The 24591-nt window shown below is 40.8% G+C and overlaps 1 protein-coding gene across 1 annotated transcript in view; it reads right to left on the minus strand.

Moving 5' to 3' along the window:
• csmd2 (CUB and Sushi multiple domains 2) overlaps nucleotides 1-24591 on the minus strand; it is a gene marked incomplete at both ends in the record, with an annotated part of 204926 nt that overhangs the window by 62929 nt on the left and 117406 nt on the right. Inside the window, 14 exons of the mRNA XM_083900294.1 lie at nucleotides 6299-6425; nucleotides 10395-10586; nucleotides 10738-10894; nucleotides 11022-11191; nucleotides 12650-12838; nucleotides 13599-13814; nucleotides 14168-14284; nucleotides 14785-14973; nucleotides 15635-15822; nucleotides 17019-17157; nucleotides 18276-18470; nucleotides 20753-20888; nucleotides 21116-21306; nucleotides 23461-23643. Coding sequence (XP_083756420.1) covers nucleotides 6299-6425; nucleotides 10395-10586; nucleotides 10738-10894; nucleotides 11022-11191; nucleotides 12650-12838; nucleotides 13599-13814; nucleotides 14168-14284; nucleotides 14785-14973; nucleotides 15635-15822; nucleotides 17019-17157; nucleotides 18276-18470; nucleotides 20753-20888; nucleotides 21116-21306; nucleotides 23461-23643 — 2389 coding nt within the window. The remainder of the gene's footprint in view (nucleotides 1-6298; nucleotides 6426-10394; nucleotides 10587-10737; nucleotides 10895-11021; nucleotides 11192-12649; nucleotides 12839-13598; nucleotides 13815-14167; nucleotides 14285-14784; nucleotides 14974-15634; nucleotides 15823-17018; nucleotides 17158-18275; nucleotides 18471-20752; nucleotides 20889-21115; nucleotides 21307-23460; nucleotides 23644-24591) is intronic.

The raw sequence follows: 24591 nt of genomic DNA on the forward strand, positions 1-24591 counted from the left end.
AGAAGCAGCAACTCACTGATATGTCGGCTTTAGCAACAAGTTCCCACTATTTCTGCATAATTGGTGTCAGACTGTGATTTCCATACTGTCTGATGTGTGAGCAACAGCCAGAGGCTACTCAACAATGTGCTGTGTGTGTGTGTGTGTCTGGATACTGTACATAACCTCCTCGACAAGTCCTGTTGTGATGCCTGTGAACAAAGTGTGCGCAAAACAAACAGATGCACATAGGCGATTTCAGCACATACTCACACAGAGGAACAGGGAGCATTGTACAGTGCATATGTGCAGCATATGCTGTAATACAAGGTCGCACGTAAACATTCACATCTGTGAAACCGATGATGGAACAAGGATATACTCACATACAGGGCTCATATGAATATCTTTATCTAAACAGCTAGCAAACATAACAATGCCAATACGTGCAATCATTCCTCTTAGGAATGTTCGATCATAACCTATAAAACAAGAGAAATACAAATGAAAGGTTAAAGAAGATAGGCAGTAGTTTTACTTATCCCTTTTGTTTTCTTTTGTTTTGTGTGGTTGAGTTTGGAACAATGTCAAAACACTCTTGAAAAACACTTAAATAATAATTTAAAACAATGCTGTTATAATACATCTACATTTAAAAATGTGAAAAACATACAATATTTTGTGTTTTAAACTACATAGTTTGAGGCCGTTTTGTGTGCCAGAAAATTATGTCATGGTGGATTTGTTAGAAAAATGGAATAGATGACAAAACACTATCTAATTAAATACACAATGTTTGGCTCATTCATAGTCAAAATAGTCAAGACCACGATTTCTAAGTAAAATACAAGTCCCAGTAATCTGATGCATTTCAATTTAATCTAACTAACTAAATTCCACACATTTAGTTATATTGCTGGATATGATTTCCTACCCTTTCTTTCCAGGGTTTCTCCTGCTCTTCCACCAACCAAAGGTGATGTTCAAAGCCTTCATCTGTGTCATGTAAGCGCCCCAGGCAGTCAGATGGCTGTCATGCAAATGCTTTAATAAAAGCCCTCAGGTACTACAACCCTTCTATCAATACTCCACCTCCCCATACTCCAGTTCCAGAGACACTGCGGTGGTGTTTCACAGGATTTGCCAACATGAATAAAATTCCGGCTTGTTTTCAAATACATGTACAGCTATGCGCCTTACTGTGTGGAATATTAATGTGCAAATGGACAGCATGTGTATAGTATTGGGAATATAAATGCTGAAAGTCCCGTCTTGGGATTTGCATCGACAATGTCAGAGTCTATAGCTTCTTAGCAGTCACATGTTTGTTGACATTGACATGCTGAAAGGTCTGATGTTTTAATGCAACATTCATGACTGCCAGACAAGACTGGACTCATGTTCTATTTACAGATATGTATGTTTCGGAAATGATGGAGAGGTAGGTTGGAAGATGGGAGGAAAAGCACACAGGTGGAGAAGGCAATAAAACAAGACCAATATCAACCACTGCCATGGCCGCCAGAAGAGGATGATGGCAGGAGGATAAGGGGTTGATGTAGAGCAGAGGAACATCTAGAGCATGAAGGGATTTGCGCTGGGTGGTCAGAAAGATAGGAAGAACATCGGCTGACTGTTGGGATAATTGGTTCCTTTTATACAAGATCTAAATAGTCCATCTCTCCTTTTCACTTTGTGAGAGGAAAGGCTTGGGAGGCAGACGTGGTAAGATGAAAAGAGGAGATGTAGGAAGGTAATGGGGACGAACGATAAATTGTTAAATCTGACAAATCTCACAATCTGAAATTACATATTTACCGGATCGCGAAGGTTGCGATTTAATCATCCAGTTGTTATTGTTCAATGTCAACTTTAAAAACTACAATACATACATGCTAGTATGTTTAGATTTGAACCACGAACCAGTACACTCTTAGAAATAAAAGTGCTAAGTAGAACCATTTTTACCCTTGGTTCCCTTTTTAAACCTTTACTCAGGATAGGGGTTTTAAAGGGTGCTCTGGATCAAAATGGTTCTTACTGGAACCATTAGTGTTACCAAGAACTATTGAAAAACAAATGGTTCCAAGTAGAACCCCAGCCCTTGTAGAAGAACACTTTTGGAACCCTTATTTCTAAGAGTGTAGTTCATATTTTGACAGCATCTCACGTGGGAACGCTCCATCCTGCTTTGAATCGATGGCACAAAATATTGAACTGTAATCACAAAGTCAAATCTCAAATGCAATACGTGTCCGAAAAATCACAATAAGAAATCATTCAGTCTTAGAAGGTATAAAAAAGGCAATTAACATAATTTCCACTGCCGATTATTGTTCTGCTCCTTGGTGTCTTTTTTCCACCCCTTTGTCGCGCATGTGTGAAAATGACATGCTGGAAACGAAATAGCCCTCAGTGATAATGTTACAGCAGCTCCAATTTTGCGCCCTTTACTTTGTTCCATCTTTAAATCAATAATTTAGATGATCCAATTGATGAAATAAATTATACTGACAACTAAAAAAAATAGAGCAGACGAAAAATAAATTTGCACCTTCTTTTAGTTATTTGACCCTGGAGTGAAAACCAATTACAGACATTCCCAGTGGTGAAAAACCTGTTTAAACCTGGAATTATACTATTCTGTTGTTGTTTTTTTGACCAGGGCTATGTGATGGAGACACTGTTGCTGCAGCTATGTCTCGAATGTTACAGAAGACTGTGTGCAAATGTGTTCTCACTCACACTCACACTAATGTCAGCAAAATTCTTCACAAATTGTCTTCAAATTGTGTTCATTTCAGAGGAAAGAAGGGGAGACGTGGTTGCTTCCAATGTGGGAAGTCAATTTACTTGTGCACTTAAAACAAAATGCTGTGATTGGATGAAATACAGTATTCCTCATTGAGGGAAAGGGAATTCAAGTCTCAATGTGTATTTTCTGGAATCTTCATGTTTTGACGTGTACAGCTGACGGCTCTCCTTTTCACTTGGCCGTCTCTTAATGAGATGAAACGGTTCAATCAAGTGTCAGAGGAAATGCTGCAAGGAGACGCAGGGAAAGACTTCGATGGAAGAGATTACTCGGGTCTCTTTTGACTTTGCCTCGACTATTTTGTATTCATATAAGAGACATTGGAAGTGCTGAGACTCTCTCCTAAGAATACAAAACAGTCCAACTGCAATCATGAGTCCTGTGGGGAGTCTCCGGAGTAGGTGAATGTGCACATGAAGATGATAAACAAGCATACATGTTAGGGTGTGCGCAGATATGTGCGCGATGTGAGGGAATAAGGAAGAGGTACAGTCGAGTAGCTGCCTGTATGCTCACAACTAATGGAGATTGCGCATTTTGAGGCAATGTCACACTGAGAGCTAACCTCATCAATACATGTGGACGTGGCCTCTGTGGGACTGTCCCTGTGGGATAATACATCAAAACCGAGGCATATTCACACCATGGACCTCAAACGACTCGAAGCAAAACAGAGGGTACAACCAAACACGCACATTGGTTTCTCCTGACACCAGAACCTGAATTTGTGCTTGCAGCAGTGTTCGGTCAGATAGAGTACTTGTGAGGAACATGATGTAAGAACATGTAAGCAGAGTTGTCATACAGATACGAGACACTTCACAATTATTTTTCAGACAGGAAGGTTTGGAACTGGGAAATGGAATCAGAGATAAAAGCAGAGGTTTATAGAACACACACAATCCAATCCCAATCCAATCTCAAATATTTGCCTGACATCCAATTTAGAACGACCAAAGACCTGGCTTTCAAAATTAGACAAGCTGGAAGAACTATGTAGAAAGATAAAATAATTCACATTTTGGTAAACTCAAAGTTTCTCAGGAAGATACAAACACACCCACTGCATGACTATACAAACTTCTGGTAAAGAATGGATAACAATTGTGCATATTATTTTGAAACTGAGGGTATTTTAGTGATAAGATGACGATAATTTCAAATAAATGTTTGAGGGCTGTAATTGTGTGATCTTTTAAAATTCCCTTCTTTTGCCTTGACCTTGCAGAAACTACCTAATTTTATCAGGGAACAAATCCAGATAACAAATCCACAGTAAGGGGACTCAACAAGATTGGAGGACTTCATGCAAATCAGGTCTCTAGTGCACTTAAGTATATGATCATAGAGGTCGACATTTTCTGAAAGGCAATTGCTGGCACCAAGAAGAGTAATATGGCCAGCATTAATACTAATACTGCAGAGTTGATCTCAAAATAGCTGCAATTCTTTGTGGCCTGGTTTCATACAATGTTTTAAAAAAAAAAGTCCATTTGACAACAATGATTGTATCACATCACAGCACATTCATCAGTTGACCGTATATTGTTCTTCAGACCAGGCTACGTTTGAACTGTCCAGTGTTATTCAATCTGGATCCAGTGCAATTTCATGTTCTTGGCTTCAGGAATTAAACCTGACACAACTGGGCTTCTCCTGTAGCAGCCCATTTGTGTCAAGCTTCAACATTTTATTCCTACTTATAGATATAGAGGGTTATCTTAGTTACCATAGCCTTTTTGTCATGCACCGAAAATGCACCGTATGTAAAAAAACAACAACCCAGGTTTACGAGATCAGCACTTTTGGAAGTTCTCTAACCTTTTCATGAGGCAACAACAATCATTTCCCACTGCCACATTATTCCCCGATTGCATATTCCTGGTGTATAGTGGTTCCTAATTAGTACAATACCAGTCCTACACATATATTTCCACCCAGCGTCATCAATTGGCTCAAGGATAAACACATGCAAATGTTTTAATGTACAATGGATGAGTGTGGAAAAGATAAATCAATCAAAGAAACAAATCAATAATTGAGGAATTATGCAGTCAAGTGTTTGCCTTTCTCTGCTGCAAGCCACATTGTGAAAGTTCAACATGGGCCTAATTACACTGGTCTTCACACACTGTTAGTCCTATTGATGCTTTGTGAACAAGAGCCAGTCAAAACAACACAGTGTGGTACTTTAAAGCATAGTACACCATGTTTCAGAAGACTTCAGCTCAACTTAGGGGATGTGCTTCTCACATCATACTAAATACTGGTTTTTAGTATAAATATGGCTTCATTGCGCATATGACCTGGATCCCGCATTTCAGCTCTGTAGCAGAAACTAGTGAATGTGCCCGTGCTAGAATGGCTCGTTGCCTCCATTATCATCACTATTCCTTTTATCTTGTTATTGCCTCTTCCTCTTCTTCTTAATAATTCCCAGCAGCTGTACATACCTATATAACTCTCTCTGTCACACGTATTTTAGTTGTCTTCTGTAAGAAACTGACACAATCCAGTATTATTAGATTTGTCTGCTACGTTCATCATCACCATGATCCAGAGCCAAGTATATCAATGTTTTGAATAGACGATCACAATGGATTAAACAATTTTTACAAGTTGGCTGCATTTACCAGAAGAAATATCAGATGATTAAATATATATATTAAATATAATTAAAGTCAAAAACTATTCCCATCCCCGATTATGCCGACTCTTGTCTAATAAATACATAGGAAAAGTTAAGTACCGTTGTCTTACATGACAAAAAAACATCCACATACTTGCATCAATGAATGTACTACAATCTGGTATTATATTAAAAAAATGCATAAATGCATGGAGAGTGAGGGGAACAAATTAAAGAGAAGGATAGAAGTGACATTTTCTTCAATGAGGGGTTTATGGGTAATTATTATTATTGAGTTGGAAACGCACATTATGCCAAACAGTGTTTTTCTGACACTGAAATGATCCCAGCCCCTCTGGTCAGTTGTGCCATAGAGTTTACAGACAGACGTGTAGGGGGTACATGGCTGGAGGTCAAAATGTCTGAAGGAGACTGTGAAAACTTTGGGAACCACTGTGCTAGGGCACAAACTGAAATAGATTAAATTGGCTAGAAAGACATCAACTAAAACCCTGAGGAAAAATAAATGTTTGCAGGATGTTTTAGCAAACTCTTGAAAGTAAAGGCTTTAACATCTATGAGCTGGAGTTAACTTGGAGCACTTGACTTGCTTTGGTGTAGTCTAAAACCTGGAGGCTGTAATGTGGCATTTCCTCTCGCTCAGTAGTAACTCAACTACTGGCCAACTGCAACTGACTGAAGATTGATTACACAGCACCCTGTGAAAGTGATGAATACCACTGCAAAAACGGGGGCTAAATTGGAAGTATACTGAAAGGTGGTAGATTGGAAAAAAAAAGGCATGGGGAAAAAAAACCCAATGTAATCAGTAAACGAGAAGCCATGAAAAAGGAAACAGAGAGTGTTTCTCAAACCTAATAGTGCTTCCTGGTGGGGCCTCAATGGTCCACATACAGTGCAGGTTGTGTTCATAGGGAGCTGGATAGCCCGGAGACAGGATACGACCAGAAGGCTCTTCCTTGCTGGTGCCTCCACACTCCGCTAGAAAGAGTAAGACAACAAAAAGACAGATTTACAAAGGTGAATAATGGTCGGTGGAGAGGGGGGGGTGTGTGTGTGTGGTGGAAAGAAAACGAAAATTGCAAGCTCATCGATGTTTGCAAAGTGAAATTAATAAATGAATACTGCAAGGTTGAGCATGTTAACATAACAGAAACTGCATCGCGCCGCTGCCAGTAAAGTGCATCACATCACTTTCCATTAATCAATAATTACCGACAGAGCAGTCATATACTGCTCAGTGATGTGCTTTATCATTGTGTTTGCAATTTAAAAATAGGAGGGAAAGTAGCCAACTCAATGTACTATATATATATATATATATATATATACAGTACATGTTCTTGGCCCAGCAAAGGTAATCCCTTATCTCAACCATGATTTATCAGTATTTTACTTTATGTCCAAATGAACCAGCATATGTACTATGTGGGTAAAGAAGATGCTGATATTGTTGATATCAGTTATCTTATAGGCTTTTTATGCACATTACCTCCATCTCTTAAAAATAACACAAATACTAATATATCTGTGACACTACATGTCAAAATCCGACACCATTTTGTCAAGAACACAGCAAAGAAGGGGGAGGGTTTTTCCAGTCACACATAATAAATTGCCATCGGAAAAGATGGATAGCTGAAAAGCACCCCTTCAATTATCACCATGTACCCTTATCAAAAACGTGAAAGGAAACAATAAGAGAAATATTTCCCAACATCAGGTTTGAAGTGTTTTGTTCACATATTGAGGCCATCTTAAGTGACAAGAGGAGGATAAAGTGTTTCTTGTCTTCCCCTAGTGAGAGGAAAATAGCTCCTTAAAACAGGAGAAAAATGGGTGTCTTGGAGTCACACTGATGATGATGGTGATGGTTGTGAAATCCATCAGTGACAATAAGCTCTGTGCACGAACACAACTACGCTGCTTGACACAAACGGCGCACGGACGAGCAGGAAGGGCACGAGGAACTCAACAAAGTTCAAATATGCTTTAACAGGGGAAGAACGGGGAATATTTCCTTATTGTTCAGATCAGCGTTGCTGTCACAGCATAAAAACACATACTTTTGGAAAGAAAAAAAATGCGATATAAAAAGAAAAGTCTCCATCAGGTTTTACTCTCTCTGTAAGCTTTTCCCTCAGTGTGCTATCCTTTTTGAAGAAAACTTGCTGTTTCATGAAGAGGAAAAAAAAGGCGGTGATCTATCATAGCAGGACAAAGCCATCTCTTTCGTCTGGCCTTATGACCTAAAGAAAACTGCTCAATGGCATGGCAGTGCAACTCCCTCAGCTACTCTTTCCCTTCAATCCGTCTCTCCTAACATCTCTCTAAAAGTCAACCAAGCTTCTTGCCTCACTCTCTTGTCAATCTCTACTCAAGGTATTTGTTCACACCAGCCTTGTTTACTCAGGTTTAACCAAACCCGTGGAGCATTAATGAACAAAGTTAAAGACCTCTGAAGCGAACCAAGGAACTGGACTGTGGTCTTCTGTCCAAATTAACTCTTAAGCAGTTCATTACTGGTGTGAACACTATCTGTAGCCATCACATAGGAGAATAGTATTTACGACTACAGCCTTGGTGTTCTCATCCACATCCCACAGTGAGGAGAAGGGAGAACAGGGACTTATTGGTATTTCTGCTCACAATGCATTTGAGCTTTATCAAACTTTCACCAGGTGGGTACAAATAAAACACACTATTAGGTGCAAACCACAACCTCCTCCTCTCCTCTGACTCTGGACACCCCAGTGTCCTCTTCCTCATTTTGACACCATCAACCACTCCGTCTGGAGTCCTCCCTCAACATCACCAACTCTGCTCTTTGCTAAAGTCATATGTCTCCAACAGACAACAGCTCATCCACATCAACAACTCCTCTGTCCCAAGGCATTCCCCAATGTTCTACAACTTAACCACAATAAATTTGACATGTTAATCATTGGACCCAAATTTCTCACCAAATCTGGGCCACAACTTCTGACCAGTCCACCATGACCCCCTAACCACACACCCACAACCTCGGAGTCATCCTTGCCCGCCTCGCCCATCATTCTCCTTCTTTGCTGCTGAAACCCTGATCCACGCTTCCATCACTTCCAGAATAGACCATTGCAATGGAATCCTCTACGGTCCACCAGCAAAGCTCCTCAATAAACATCAACATATCCAGAACTCTTCAGCACTCCTACTCATCCACTCCAGAGACCACATCACCCCTGTCCTGCAGATCCTGCACTGGCTTCCCATCTCACAACGCATCCAGTTCAAAGTTCTCCTCCTCAGGTGCTCCTTAGAGCTGCTCCGGCCCTTCACACCATCCCCCAGCCTCCGGTCCTTTAGACACCCAGGATTAAGCAGAGAATCTGGGGAGATGGAGCCTTCTCCGCTCCAGCCACCTCCTTCTGGAACTCACTACCCCAACTCATCCATGACTCTTCTGACCTCTCCTTATTCAAATCACTCCTTGAAACTTACCTTTTTCAAAAGGGCTATTAATCTTTAATGGTGTTCTTTCTTTTCTCATGAATTACTACCATATTCATTCTTGTGCTTTTTAATGTAAAGCAAATTTAAGTTTCTGAAAAGTACTATATTAATAAAATGTATTATTATTATAGTGCCGCATGTGTAAATAATGTATGGTCTTTATTAAGACCTTCAGTGTCCAGCCTAGAGCAGATCAGCAGGTTGTAACTTTCCTGTTCTGTGACTTTCAGGACAATAACTATTCCCGCTGGTTTCAGCCGACTTTCATTCTCCTTCATTCCTGCACACTACACCCCTTTCTCCTGCGTTTAGTGCATCCCCACTGCTGCAAAATAATCTCACCGTCACAAACGGAAGCATTCCCAAATTTACTCTCGCTGTTAGGGTGTCATCTGCAGTGAAAAGGGGCATAGGGAGGACAAACATGTTCAGAGATATACAGAACGCCAAATGCTGTTTATGCCTCGACATGAAATTACCTGTCAGCTTGGGTTGAAAGGGGAGCCGAGCAATATTATTCTAATCACCTTGGCTGATGTCACAGGACACAATTCCACCCGTTCTCTATTTTCTGAGCTGCTAGCTGGTTCTTAAGAGACTCTGTCAAATCTGTCACCAAGGAGATCCAAAAAAACTGCTTCGGGTTTGTCACTTTGGTTTCATAGATATGTGATATGTGTGCCATTTCAATAGTTTTGAAAATATTGCATATAATGTGTCAACTAGCAACCAGTGACAGGTTACCTGGAGTCAAACTAGACATAAAAAAAGAGATCACATAATCCTCTCATTAACCTTTATGGGAAAATATTTGGTTAACATTTTCAAAGTCTTCCCACCAGACAGCTCAGGGTTAAACATCCGTCTACAGGCGTGGGTGTGCTGTTGATGCAGGAAATGTTAGTTCAGTAATAAAAATAAAGCAAAAGAGAGATTTGCCACCATGATGCAAAACAGCACAGTCATTTCCAAGGAGACAAATGCACAGGATAAGGTGATGGGAAATCACCCAAATGCTAAAAATAGCAGAGCTAAAATAAACTGCACTCGCTGATTCAGATTGTTGTTATGATGAGAAATGAGGTCAGACATTTTTCTTTCAGTGAGACAAAAAAAAAATAGACAGGGTTGGATTAGCATTGTGCCAGAGAGAAAAGCGACTACTGATAAATATTGTATTATAATGTCACACAACGCAGCACTGTAGTGTAGCAAATAGGTAATAGAGCAGAATGACACTGACACAACATCCCATGAGGAACCTGACATGAGAATATTTAGTCAGATTTTGCATCCATTTTAAAGTACTATGGCTTAGCATTTCCATTTTATGCTAATAAACAATCCTGCTTCAAAATATTTCGATGACAATGTGAGCCACGAATAAGATTTCAACTAATAAACCAGTAATTTTACACATGATCAAACATTCATACTGGATCAGAGAGTTAGACTCACCAACACAGAGTGGGAGGGGGCTGTCCCATGCCCTCCTTTCCCCTCTCAGACAGGTGAGCACTTCAGGTCCTTTCAAAGTGTAGCCCGGGTCACAGCTGTATGACACAGTGCTCCCTGCAAAGTGACCTTTGTCCTCCCTCTTGTAACCAAACTGGGGAACACCTGGGTCCTCACATTTCACTAGCTCGAAGCCTTGGAGAGAGTGAGAGATAGAGAGAGATACAAGAACAAATGTGAGACAACAAGAAGGCTTAGCAAACACAGAAAACTGAGGCTGAGCTGCAAATATGAAATGTACAGTAAGGTGGGTGGGTTTGTTTGTGGGAAGAAATGTATTACTCACTGGTGAAGTGCAGCTCAAAGCCTTTACTGGTGTTATCTGCATTGCTGATGAACTCCAGCCACATAGAACTGGAGGTGGAGTTCAGAGTTGCATCGAGCAGCTCGCTGCCTGTAAATACTCCTAGCAGACGAGCGTTATTACTGCTGCCGTCAAAAACCTGAATGGGAGAATGAAAGAGAGGGAGTAGGAGGAATAAAGATGATCATTATGTGCACGCACACTTATCTGCAAACAAGGCTGCATGCACGCTCAGAGAGGCTATATCTGCCTACACCCGCCCTCACTTTAAGCATGTCATCCTCCTCCAGCCTGAAGTCTCGTGCTCGCAGCTGGATGCCTTTGCCAGGCTGCGTTTGGATGGAGTAGATGCACTCGTGATTGTTGCCGTAGTACCCGGGGTAGTTGGGCGAAAGCAGCACCCCTTGCATGCCAGTCACGGATGACCCGCATTCAGCTGGAGAAAAAGGGGGAGGAGCAGAGAGCAGACAGACAAAGAGAGAGAGGAGGAAAGAAATAAAAGGGGAAGATGGTGGTGGTGTTGGAGAGAGAGCAGAAGACACGTCAGTTGCTATATGTTTGAAACTGAGCATGTATGTGTTCATGCCGTCATGCATAGAGGGAGATTGGGGAGGTGATGGGAAGAGGAACATCTCAAGTGACAATACCTGCACGTTGAGTGGCATATCATCATAATCACACTGCAATCCGAATGTGATTAACAGTAATGCCAGCTCTATTTGAACGCTGCCTTTTCTGTATCAAATCACTGAGAGTGATAAGGGGAGTGGGGTTCTATAGAAGACCTCGCAGGCAGGATTTAAATTGAGTGCGATTGCACGCAGAATTTGAACGTCATGAAGATAGTGAGGTAAGATGAGGTAGGGTGATGGGGCTGCCTGGGAGGTGTATGAAGTGTCTGAAATATGAATGTCGTCAATGCTTTGAAACATATTTTTTTAAGGTCTGATTTGTCAAAAGGCAAAGAAAATCACTTGACCTACTTCACATATGAATTAACGTTCAATAAAACAATCGAATAATGTCAATGTTGGTAGGTAAATCATCAGACTATAAAACAATTAGAATTAGTCATTTTTGCACACACACCAATTTGTGAATTTACATAACTGATACCAGTTCTATTGAAAAAGAGTTGAAACTACAAATTGAGACCATTAAGTTATGAGGAAAGTGTTCAGCAGAGTCACCTCCTGCTACTTTCAACCCCCTTATTCCTGGTCTTCACTTTTAAAACCGGAAGACTACTTTTAGTTCTTATATACTGTCTATGTTTAAAATACACTATGAAAACCTCACTGCTTGCAAATTAGTTTAAAAAGTAAGTTTAAAAACTGTAAGAGGTTATGAAAAAAATATTCCCAGTAAGTAAGTAGCTCACAGCAATTTCCCAAATGCAATTGAAGCTCAACAGTAAAGACAAATGCAAGTAGGTCAATCATTATTAGCCTGTGCTTTATCTATCATTTGGCTCATGAGGATAAATTGTGTATACCTTTCAACAAACACATACAGCCGTTTGATAATTAAAACACTGACCTAAATCTTTGCAGTTTGAGCTGTCATGTTTTTCCCTGGCACCAGCAAAGAGCAGCATCAATAATTAACATATTTCAGCCCCTTAATGTTGTCCTCATTAGAGCTGCTGCTTTATATAATTTGGACAAAGTCAAAATGTCTGTTTCTGGGAAGCTGTCCAATGAGTAGACAAAAGGTGGGCGGATGAAGGGGGCGATAATGAGGAGGAAATGCCTCGACTCCCAACGTGATTGACAGCTTTTGTGCTGTCAGTGGCCGTGTGTGGAAGGGCTGGAATGGTATAACTGTGAAGAGATCACAGGGAGGGGGGCGGGGGATGAAAAAAAAGTGAAAAATAAAGCATGTGACCACCTACCAACACACCTTGGCAGAGGGGAACTCCACACCCGCCTCCTGCCCCCTAAGCATACCACTCTTGCTGGACCCTCTAGTCGGTAACCTGGGAAACAGGAGAAGATGAGGGCATCGCCCACGCCATACTGAAGGCCCTTTCTGGTACTGTAAGGTGGGATTCCAGGATCCTCGCATGGCTCCAAGTCGTACTCTGAAAAATCATATAAAAACAATAGTATTAGTAATGCAGGTGCTTATTTTATATATTTTCCCATAATTATTTAAACGTAATTTTTATCCAGACGGTATCGCACCATTGGTGCAACTTCCCGTGATGTGCGAATGGGTAAATTAAGCCAATTACGGCTTCTGCTGTGCTGCTCGAAAGGTCAAGAAAACGCTTCCACGAAATGATACGGAGGGTAAACCATGTTTGAGTAAGTTTAATCGCCTCTAAAACCAATTTCACATTTTAAACTTAGAAGACCAAATGCCATATAGTACATTTATTATAGCGTCATGTGCCACTGGGGTCTTTTGCGAGTAATGGAATCTGTTTAGTAACTGCTTTTTCTTTCACATAGTAAATCAAAATGGTGTTTTTTTTTTGTTTAGATGGGTGACATTTTATACTGTCAGCAGTAGTTTATTAGATGCTTTATTTTTTTTATCAGGGGCCCTGCATAGTACAAGTCATATTTATACTATGATGTTTTTTTTTTGGTTGCTTAAGCATGCATGGTTGGTACATCAATAACCTACTCAGATGCTTGTCTCTAAAAGGTCAGGTCAAATGTGTGGTCTTGACTCACACGCCTGAGACGTTCACACTCAACATGAATCACAGATGCTTAATGTTTGATCCTTCCTGACCCACAAGCTCACTCTCTTCTAAATAACAATAAGTCATAACTGAAACCAGCATTTTCAGCAGCTCCCACCTGTCTTGGAAGCACTTAAACTATTCTCACCAGAAAAGGTGATGTTGAATCCCTCGTAGGAAACTGAGAAGTCCGAGAGGAAGCGTATCTGAGCAGTGTAGTTTCCAAAAAGGCCTGCGCTGAGAGGAGGCGGCAACGTGGAGCCCGTCAGCCTCCACAGAGGCTGAGAGAAGCTGCCGTTCTCCGTCACCAGCAAATAGTCGTGAGGGCTCTCAAGGTGGAAAGTGTGGAAGGTAAACTGGACACCTAAAAAAAGAGGGAGAGAAAGATCCAGTGCTAAAACAAATACATATGGAGTCTTTTAATCCACTAGAGGCATTGATCTTCCTCCCATACAACTTTTCAAACACCTTAGAGCCACACAGAGTGAGCATCTGAATAGCAAATAATGTCAATTTGGTATGAGCGCTCTATAAAAGATGACATGACTCGAGTGTTGTCTTGTGTCGCTTTAGCTCGAGGCAAACCTCTCAGCACTCCAGTCATTCGAAGACAGCTTGTTCGGCAAAATAAACAGGCCACTCAGTGAGGGTAAATGACATTGTAAGGGAAATTGAATTTGACTGCTGCCTGTGTTGACACTGGATGTCTGCACTGACCTTTGCCATGGGAGGTCTCGATTATCCATGTGCAGTTCAAGTTGTGCGGGTAAAAGTCCGGAAAGCCAGGTGACAGGATGGTGCCAACATTGCCCTGGATATAACCTCCACACAGTGCTGAGGAATAGAAACGTGCAAAAAGAGAGATGAAGCAGAGGGATGAGGAAAAGGCAGAAGGGACAAAATCAGAGAGGGCATAGTTGACGGAAATAAAAGTGCCACACCAGAAAAAAACAGGACGAAAAAATTATTATCCATATCATTAGAGAGTGCACGGAAATCAATACTGTCCTTATATAAAAAGGAATTTACAGATGAGGAGAAGTGAAACATCAAAGAGTAAATTCACTGCCATACATTCAAAACATTTATGATGAAAAGAGAATATTTTAAAGTTTAAAACAAGAGGCGCAGAAAGGAAAGCTATCAGCTTCTATGGATTTATTAATGAGTCAGACACATATAGAAATTGAAATGTGATGCTATATGAAGCAAAGTGCTCAAATCTCTTTGCAAAAGTAACACCACACAACAATACATAGCTTAAATCCCATTCATGAGTGGAAGGAGATCTGGCAGGCAACTATTCATTTTTATGTCAACATTATGGGACATACCATCACAGCTGGGCAGGGGGCGGCTCCACTGAAAATTTGGTTCACATTCTAATGGCTCGGTGTCACTAAGCGTGTACCCCGCCTCACAGCTAAATGTCACCAACGCGCCCACGTAGAAGTCGTTGCCATGTCGCTGACCGTTGACAGGTATACCGGGATCCACACAGTGATCCGACTGCAACTGCAGGGCTACAGAGAGGCAGCGAGAGAGGGAGATGAATAACCACATGTTCAAAAACACACTCAGACATGAAGAGAAAGTCACCCCTGCTAACAGCGTCACCAGACTTTTATCCTGTTTTCAACAAAACAGGTAAATCAGTGTAAAAAGAAAAGGTTGTTTGCAATCCTTAGGTATGTCCCATTAATAATTCAAGCAATCATCCTACAGTATATCAACATGAATTAACATATGCCTTGTGTACATTGCATAGCAGTAGGTAGTGTGCACAGTGAATTACTGAACCTTTGCAGTGATTTACAAACAGAGAAATTGCCTTAAGTGTATACAGTGTTACCCAGGAGGAAATCAAGGTAGAACAGTCTTAAGAGTTTAACCAAGCAATGTGTTTCAAGGAATGGATATTTGACTCAATAATCTCAAACTTTTGTAATAATAGGGATTTTCAGAAACAATGGCTTTGTGGAGAAATTAAAAGCCGGTGGAGATTGTATTGACAGACATAGCTCAATAGCTTTTACTAATAATGCTGAACACGGCTTAGTGTTGCTCTGTCTCTGATTTCCCTGTATGTAATGGATTCATTTCCATGATATTCAGTGAATCATGGGTGAATGGGCTCTTGTTCTTAATTGTATCTATCCTGTGCGCTTGCAAATCGACCCTTACTTTCATAGCGAATACGGAAGCCGATATCAGAGTGGCTCTTGTCGGTGGAGAAGAGGAGATACAGGAAGCTGGAGGTGCTGATGAGGAACTGGGGAACCTGGGTGCCCTGGTAGCTTCCGATCAGAGGCGAAGACGGGAATCGGCCATCGCGCACCTCAAGGACATCGTAGTTGACCTCTGTGCGGAACCTGTGGACCAGGAGACAAAGCATTCTTACTCAGTGTGGATGTTCATTTAGCAGATTCCTTTGGAAATAAGCACACGCAAGAGAGTATCTGTGGATTTTAGCAGAAATTAATTTTGAAATGGTAAAGTGTATTTTTAAAAAGAAAGAAAATCAACTGATTATGAAACCAAGTGGATGAACTCAAAGAAGTAGATTTGTACATTTTGGCACTGGCCACCAGCTTATTCAGTTTGAATGACACTCGTTTAATCACTGTGATATCTCTTTGTTGTTGTATTGTCGTTTTGTATTGTATTTTTTCTATATTGGTTTCTCTTAACTGTAATGCACAAATATTAGATTTCTAACAAACATGTCAGCTTTTAATCAACATATTAAAACCATGAGGGTTTCAGTATATTGTTTTCAATTTGCACACGTTTCAGCTTTGGGAAATACTCAGACATTTGGCATGGTTTGGTGCGTCCGTGTGCTTGTGTTTGTGTGTGTGTGTGTGTGTGTGTGTACGCCTTTGTTGCCAGAGCCACTTCATCTTCAAAGCCATGAATAAATTACTCAGTTTCAGAACCATGTCATCTAAAATGAAGCAATGTGCGATATTTTATTGATGTTACATGAAAATTAAAGCGCAACAACATTTATGTTGTTTTCATTTTGGATGGCATGCCATCGCGGCAGGGACGGTGATGAGACAGCGTCTAAGGATGAACCTTAGTGGAACGCTAATGTAGCGTTTGATCCTATATGTATGCTTCTCTCCCTCTCTCTCTAACATCAGACAAATTACCTCCTCATCCATCTCTCCTTTTCCCAGGACAGACCATCTCCTGTTACATACGAGCAGGTTTAAGTTGGATTTCTTTTACGTGTATAATGTTTCAGTGTGTTGATGTGTAAGCGTCTGCATGGAGAGAACGTCTCCAGGTCTGCAGGGAGCAGGGTATCAAATGAAAGGATGAAATACTTATGGCCTCTTACTCAATAAAACATAGTATTTTCCTAATTGGGCACATGCGTTAAAGTGCATTAGATCTACTACATTAGGCACTGTCAGGACAGATGAAAACAGTTTAAAAGTGCTGCAAAATATTAATAATATTAAAAATAAATAATCCTAAACACAGGTTGAAATTCAACCCCCACCCCCACAAATTTCAACTTCTTCTGCAAGGGAAAAAGTGGTGTTAGGGGACTCACTTGTCGAATATGATCTTAATGGGGTAGCCTGGAGGAGCCTCAATAATCCATTCACAGTTGAGAGCCTCCTTGTACAGTTCTGGCCAGCCAGGGGAGAGGATGATCCCACTGGGAGCCTTAAGATCGCCTCCACACGGTGCTGAAGGAGAAAGAGAAGACGGAAAAAAACTGTTGATGTATGACAAAGTCCATATAGGATAACATGCATCAGCTCGGGCCCATCCCATTTCTTTTACTGCCAAGGCCTATCTAAATTAAATTGGTGACAGCACTTCAAGGTTAAACATTCCACCTAAGAACATGTGCATGAACACTACTGCATACATTATCTAACCATGTGAACGCACCAGGTTTCCCCCCTTTATCCTTTTGTCTTTAAATCTATCATTTACCTCACCACTGTCAACCCCACCGCACAAAAGACACTTGAGCCCATCCACCACCGACCCTCATCTCTGTTACCACTCGCTTTGCGGCGTGCCTGCCAATCCTTAACCCGGACACCCATGCACAGTGGAGGGTTGAGTTACAGTGCCAGCTCCCCACACTCTTTGAAGTGGAGTGATTTAATCAGCTAACTCAGCATTGTGAAGGACATCTATAAAACGCATTACGCTACAAACGCAGCGGTGTGATAGATGGTCTCAGGGGAATACAAAGCTGCTCCGGCACAGAGGGGGAAGTGACATTTTTTAATAATGGATCCCTCTTTTGCGTATCATGAATAGTGAATAGGCCCCTCAGACTCCTAACGGCATTGTGAATAAAGGTGCTACAGTATACTGCTGTGGTCCATGACCCTTAGCTGGTTAGCATCAAGTTTAACCAGGTACAGTAAATTAGCCTTTTATGTTTTGCTGTGCAGTTTATTGTCGTGAGGCATTACACATAAACTTAGCCCTTCTCAACCTTATTTTGAACCGGGCTTGTTCAAAATGGTTTGGAACCTGAAAATTTGAGAACCAAACGAGAACCAAAAAAATTGTTATTCTTCCTCGTGGGATGGTTCTGAGGCTCCAAAGAGCTGTGCCTGTCTGAAATAGAATCACTAATAGAGTCACACAACCATTCACACCCATTTATAGTAGCCAAATTAGCTAAAAACAAGTCCCATAAACAAGCTAATTTAAGCTAGTTGTGTGTCTTCAGACTGTGGGGTGTAGCTAGAGTGCTAGGAGAAAACACAGGCTGGCAAAAAGGAGAATATTCAAATGTCATACTTCTTTCAGAACCTTTTGTTTCCACCGCCTTGCCTACCTTCACAACGAGGAACAGCGTTATCCCACACCACGTTGCCGTCCTTGAGAATGCAGGATATCGTCTGCGAGCCGTGGGTCTTAACAAATCCCTCCTCGCACAGGAATGAGATGGAGCTGCCCAGCTGAAGGCTCTCACCGAAGCGCTTCCCATTAACAGGGACACCTGGGTCCGGACACTCATTGTGTCGAAACGCTTAAAAAAAAAAAAAAAAAAAAGAAGAGAAAATTCAGAGAGAATATGCCATCAGTGTGGATGAGAAGACAAGATATGAATGCCAAAAAAAGAACCCTTTTGTTTGATTAAACATGTTTGTTATGAAAAACAGTGGATAACATATAATTGTGCTGGTATTATTCCTTGTATCGCATGGCATTTCCTGCGCAGAGATGCTCATTTCCATGGAGATTCTAAAATAATTACCCAAGTTTCTTAACCAAACTTTTTCTTTCCACTGTCAGCATTCAGTAATGCCAGCATTTAACAAGGAGAAATTAGTTTCACTTAGTGAGTCACATTGATTCACCCCGCTGCAGTGAAGTCTGGCAGGTGGGAAACTACACCATATGCAAATCGTCAGTGCCAGATGACACAGCCGAAATGATACGTGGAGTAAAAAAAAACAAAACAAGGGGATTTGTTTTCATACATCCTCTAAAAGTTCTGTGTCAGATTTCCTAATGCCTCAGTACAAGTTAGAAGACCCACAAGAAGAGGCATGACCCTAGAACAAGGCATGTAAACAAATACATCACCTGTGCAACTATCTCTCTTACTTAATCTTTCGCCCTTGCACACACACACACACACACACACACGGCTGTGTGAAGCGACGTGTAGGTGTTGACAAATCCCTCTTCTGTATCCGTCGGACCCAAACAGAGTGCCAGGCACACTTCATCCATCACGATCATCCCATTTATTAACGGGCCAAGACTCCCCTCAATACAGTTTGGCACGTTTTTAATTAACATGAATGATAGAAGTTGTCCGCTCAGTGCTCACAAACCCCCGGAAAAAACCTGCAGTGAGATGACGGGCGTTGCAGTCATCTTCAGTTAACTGCCCCCGACACTCATTTACCATGCTGCATTGGTTATTTATTTATTCATCTAATTTAGCTAATTATTGTATTAGCCACCATGTGTGGTCCACATCCTGGCTTTATAGAGGCAATTAAGTGTCTGCAAACGAGCCGGAGCCAGGGCCCTAGAGCATTCTGGGTAAAGTACATTCGAACAAGTTTTGAGAACTAAGAGCAGAATGCAGACGGAGTCAAAATGTTACAATTAGAACCATGCCACCATGGTGTAGTTGCTAAAATGAGCACGCAAATAAAACTACGAGAAGATTTTGTTTGGATATTTTAGCATAAAAATGTCCCCAGTGCTAAAATAATAATAATAATCTTAAAATTAATTTAACCGCCACTGTTACTGCAGGATATACATTGGTAAATGCATACAGCCTACACCTGAGCACGGTCTTACTATAAAAGTTTGTACATAGGACACATGGGATCTTGTGATTTCTTTAAAAAGAGACTCACCTGGTTAAGGAAGTCAAAGTCTTATGTTTATTTATTTGTATTTACTGTTTTTAATCCAGCATTAGACATTACTTCAATGTGGTTTTTCTGTTAGTTTCTGTTTTATGTTGTACAAAGATGACGGTGACAAATAAAGGCATTTCATTTTATATCATTACCAAATTTACTGGAGAGATTCTGGGGTTCGCAGTCGTTTGTTGACAGTAGATGATTATTTGGTGTCTTATAAGTCCATAATGCACTGGACACATCTGCAACTAACAAAATAACTAATATTGCCAAACAGCTAAATGTCTTCCTCAATTTTGCTTACAGCTGAAAACATGAATATGTCAAATGTAAAACTAAACATAACAGTTTAGTTTTGCTTCAAAGTGACTCACTGAAATTACAACAGCATCTTCACAATCTATAAATACTTTATATGTTTAGAAGGTTATACACTCACACCTTCGTCTACCAATCACAGAGCAGTACATGGCTTACCATAGAGCCAACATGTATTGGGTAAAACTACAAAAATCCATCTAGAATTTCCTCAGAAGTCAGCAGCTACCCCGGAATAGAATTTAATGAGCAGAGCTGCAATGCATGCGTCAGGTGAGGGAGCCTCATCTCTGTGCGAGCTTTATTTAAATGTCAACTCAGACGATAAAGATGTTTTTATTTGTTGTTGTTGTTTTTTTTTAATCACTTCTCTTTGCGACCGTGCATGTGATTGTATAAAGGAATGTGTTGCTGATGGATGCAACGAGTTTATGTAATCTGTGGGAGACCGGCACAGCGATAAGTGGGGCGCGCAACCGTGATTCATACTGCACATGCACACAGACAATTGAGGGAAAAAACTCAGTCTGAGTGGGCTTTTGTGGCAGACTTTAATGGCTTCGCTTCATCTCCTTTACAGTAGCGCTGTATCACTACTTACTGGTGAATGTGATGTTAAATCCTCGGTCAGTGTAGGTGTGGTCTGTGAGAAATTCCAGGCGTGCTACATGGGCACTTGTTGTTATGGGAGGAGGCAGCGCGTCACCAGAGAAGGTGCCGAGGATCGGAGACTCGGCCTGAAAGAAAGAATATTCTAATTAGACCTGATATGTCATGAACCACTGTATAAAAAAAAAGAAAAAAGAAAAGTTAAATAAATCCTATAATGAGGAAGGCGGCAGACTGGATTGTACACATACTTTTTGCCTTGCCTGCTAACAAGCACAATTACTAAAAGTCAGGCCAAAGCAATGAAGTTACACAAAGAGCTTTTCAAAGTAAAAAACAGCTAATTCAACAATACCTTTCCCCCGTCTTTGATCGAGAGGAAATCAAACTGCTTCTCCATGCTGAGGTCATTGAAGGCCAGATTGATCCGGCTCTCAGGGTTGCTGATAATCAGCCACACGCAGTGCATATTGTTCCCATACTCTTGGGGGTAGTTGGGAGACAGCAGAACCCCGGACGGAGTGGTGAAGTTGAAGAAACAGGAAACTGTAAAGAGACCAATAAACAAAGGGACATAAAAATGAACGCTCAAGAAGCTGAGGGGATTCTTATTATACATTATACATTACATTTCATTTTGTTGATTAGTATACAATGTTACAATTCATTTTAATGATTCTGTCAAAATCTTATAACCCAGATATACTGCACCAACCAGCAAGGGAGCCATACTACTGTAATAATTAAAAAAAAAAAAGGACTAACCTTCGGACTGAATTGAATAAAAGTTGTCAAAAACACAAGACATAAAAACAAACAAAAAAATTGAGACATAGTTTTACGATATATCCTGTTCTCGATTGGCCAGTCCGACCAGTATTGACAAGTCTGGAGTTTGGGAGAGTGAGATTTATGAGCAGAGGCATAATCCTTGCACAACAAATCTCATTTAAGCGAGCTGACATTCACACCCCAGTTATTCAAATGGATAGAGGGCGATGTTACCGAGCAGAGCAGATGTCGTCTTCTTTGCAAAGCCGGCCTACTATGACAGTGCTTTCCTTCACTCAGATATCTATCTTTCCGGGAGCAAAAAAAAAAAGACCTTTCTCTCTCTCTCTCTCTGGCTGTCACTGCAGCTCAAGTATATCCAAATGCAACTGTGAAGAGCGAGTTTGCGGGATGTAGGGCCAGTGCTTGGGGTAGTTGTGATAGTTGCAATAAGAACCTGCATTGTTTGAAGGGGGCATGGGAGTGATTCTGCAAGATATTGTCAGATTTCACCCACTAATTAATTAGCAAATTTTTGCGAATGACAGCGGTTGGCTGTGTGTGGTGTTTGGGTAATGTTTGAAAAGAAAAATTATGCAATTTAAGATTTATTCACCCCCACACTCACTGGCCTTGGATAATTTTCTGTGAAGGACATATAAAGAACTTATTTTCAAGACCTCACACTTTGATTACGATAAGACAGAAAGACACGGTATGCAACAAGTGCAATAAATACATTTGTGTTTAGTTTCTATATAGCCTTTAGTTCAAAGAAATAAACATCAACAGTGATGAAAAACCTGGTTTCATATGCGTTACTCATAAGTTGAACGTGATTTATTTTCCCTTTTATTGCATTTTCTCACGGAAAATGTAAAGTACTTAATGTATATTCATAAATGTGGTCTAAGAAGTAAATGGTGAATATTATAAAGAAATAATGCTGACATATGTGTTTTTATATACATTTTTATTAGGGTTTAGCACAAGGATTTTCAGATTTTTTGTGGGGATTTAATGTCTTCTTCTCCGTATTTTGTCATAATCAAAGTTTGTAGCAACTGTGCTGTTTGAATTGTCAGGTGGACATTTAGGCAACAAAGTAGCTTAAAGTTGGCCAGATTAGGACTGCTCACTTGAAAATGTTCGCAAAAATTACCATGTCTCTTTGAATAAAGTTATATCTCTCTGACCTAACGCACGCTGAAGGCTGAATAATTTGTGGAAAATATGCAAATATGATTTTCCTGAAGGACATGGCAACTGTGATTTGATTTGCGACTTTAATACAGGTTCAGTTGAGCTTCAGTTAAAACAGTTTCAAACACATGGGTTATAACTTGTGTTTTTGTTTTGTTTTTTTCTGGACAGAAGATAGAACTGTCAAAAATACAATAATTAATTGCAGCCTTTTATTATTGTCCATCTTGGCAATGTCGACAGACATGCTGCATTGTGTCTTCGTGACTAAAACATTTTTTTTTGTTAAATTGTAACAAAGTAAATAATGTTCCCCTTTTTATTATGCAGCCAAATCGACTCTTGTGCCAGCAACCCTCCGTCAGTCAGCTCAATGATGTTTATCCAGATACTGCAGCCTTTTGTCCACCCTATTATCTCATCAATAATACAACAGTGGGTATCATCTGCCTGGTCAGCAGCTCCATCTTCCTTTCCCCCTCCTCATCCTCTATTATACTCTCATTCACTGTGTTTGTCTTTCATGGTGTTAATTAGCTAATAAGCCCCCCTATTGTTTCAAAATCCACAGCCTCTGCTCGGCAAACTGTGGGGATAATATGACTGTACATTATGCAGCCATCCCTGCACAAATGCTTACATTTATGCACCCACATGAGTGGTGTTGTACTCATGAGTGTGTGTGTGTGTAAAAGCATCAGTCGAATAAGGCATTAAACAGCTTACAAACACAGCTGGGTTTCTTCGCTGACCACTGGTTGTTCTTCTGACAAGTGATGTTCCTCTTCCCGACCAGCTCGAAGGCAGGAAGACACTCAAAGTAGAGTTTATCGCCGTGACGGAATCCCGTCCCTTCCCGCTTGCCATAAGCTGGGATTCCAGGATCTCCACAACTGCCTTGTTCAATTTCTGTTCAGGTAAAAAAAAAAAAACACAAACACAGCATAATTACAATGCATTGATGAATATTAAATGAATTAATAATTGTAATTAGACGGATTCATGCTACCTAACATGATACAGATATGCATTTTAAAGGTCATACTTTAATTAGCACAATCCACCTCAGCGCCCTCTCACTTAAACCTCGGCGGCAAATTTAATCTCAACTCAAGGTTATGACAAACTGTCGCCTGCAGCAGATATTGACAAGATGCAACTACAGAGATATTACATGATATAGAGATGCAGGATCACGCAACCAAAACAAATCCCCCATGTGCCATTGATTTGTTTCTGGCAAATGTCAGTTCAGCTGGTTAACATAAAGTTGACTCCAGCTGATTAACATTCAGTCTCTATGTTAGTGACACTATTTGTTCAACTGCAATAACGCAACAGGACAATAATCAACCCATTTTAACGGCGTCAATTGTTTTTTTTTATTGCGCGATTAACGCACTTTTTGGTTGAGCAAACTTTGTAGTTTTTTTCACATGCTGTTGCAGCAACTAGTAACGTTAGAACAACTACAACACCACACCGGATCTAGTTACACCGGAAACAAAACAACAGACACGCCGGCCAAAGAGTAGTCGGCTCGCGTAAGTAAGAGTAAACGTTCCGTTTTGAGCGGACGGCGAGCGCTGCGCGCTTCTCCGCTAGCTCCTTCAGCTCGGGTTAGCTCGTTACGGCAACAACACATTAAACCACGGGACTTCGTCTGCGTTGAAGAACGTCTCTTTATTCACAGAACTGCGGGCTGATACACCGCCTCTGTTAGTATTGTGCGGCTCTCACAGTGAGAGGAAGAACTCAGAATATGCAGAGAGTGACGGAGATATTCACCTGCGGCTCGCTTATATAAACCACATGGAACACATTACTTCCTGCTTCACCTACGTACCTCTCTGACGT

This window comes from Microchirus variegatus (assembly GCF_963457635.1).
Source record: "Microchirus variegatus genome assembly, chromosome: 13".
Taxonomy (NCBI): Eukaryota; Metazoa; Chordata; class Actinopteri; order Pleuronectiformes; family Soleidae; genus Microchirus; species Microchirus variegatus.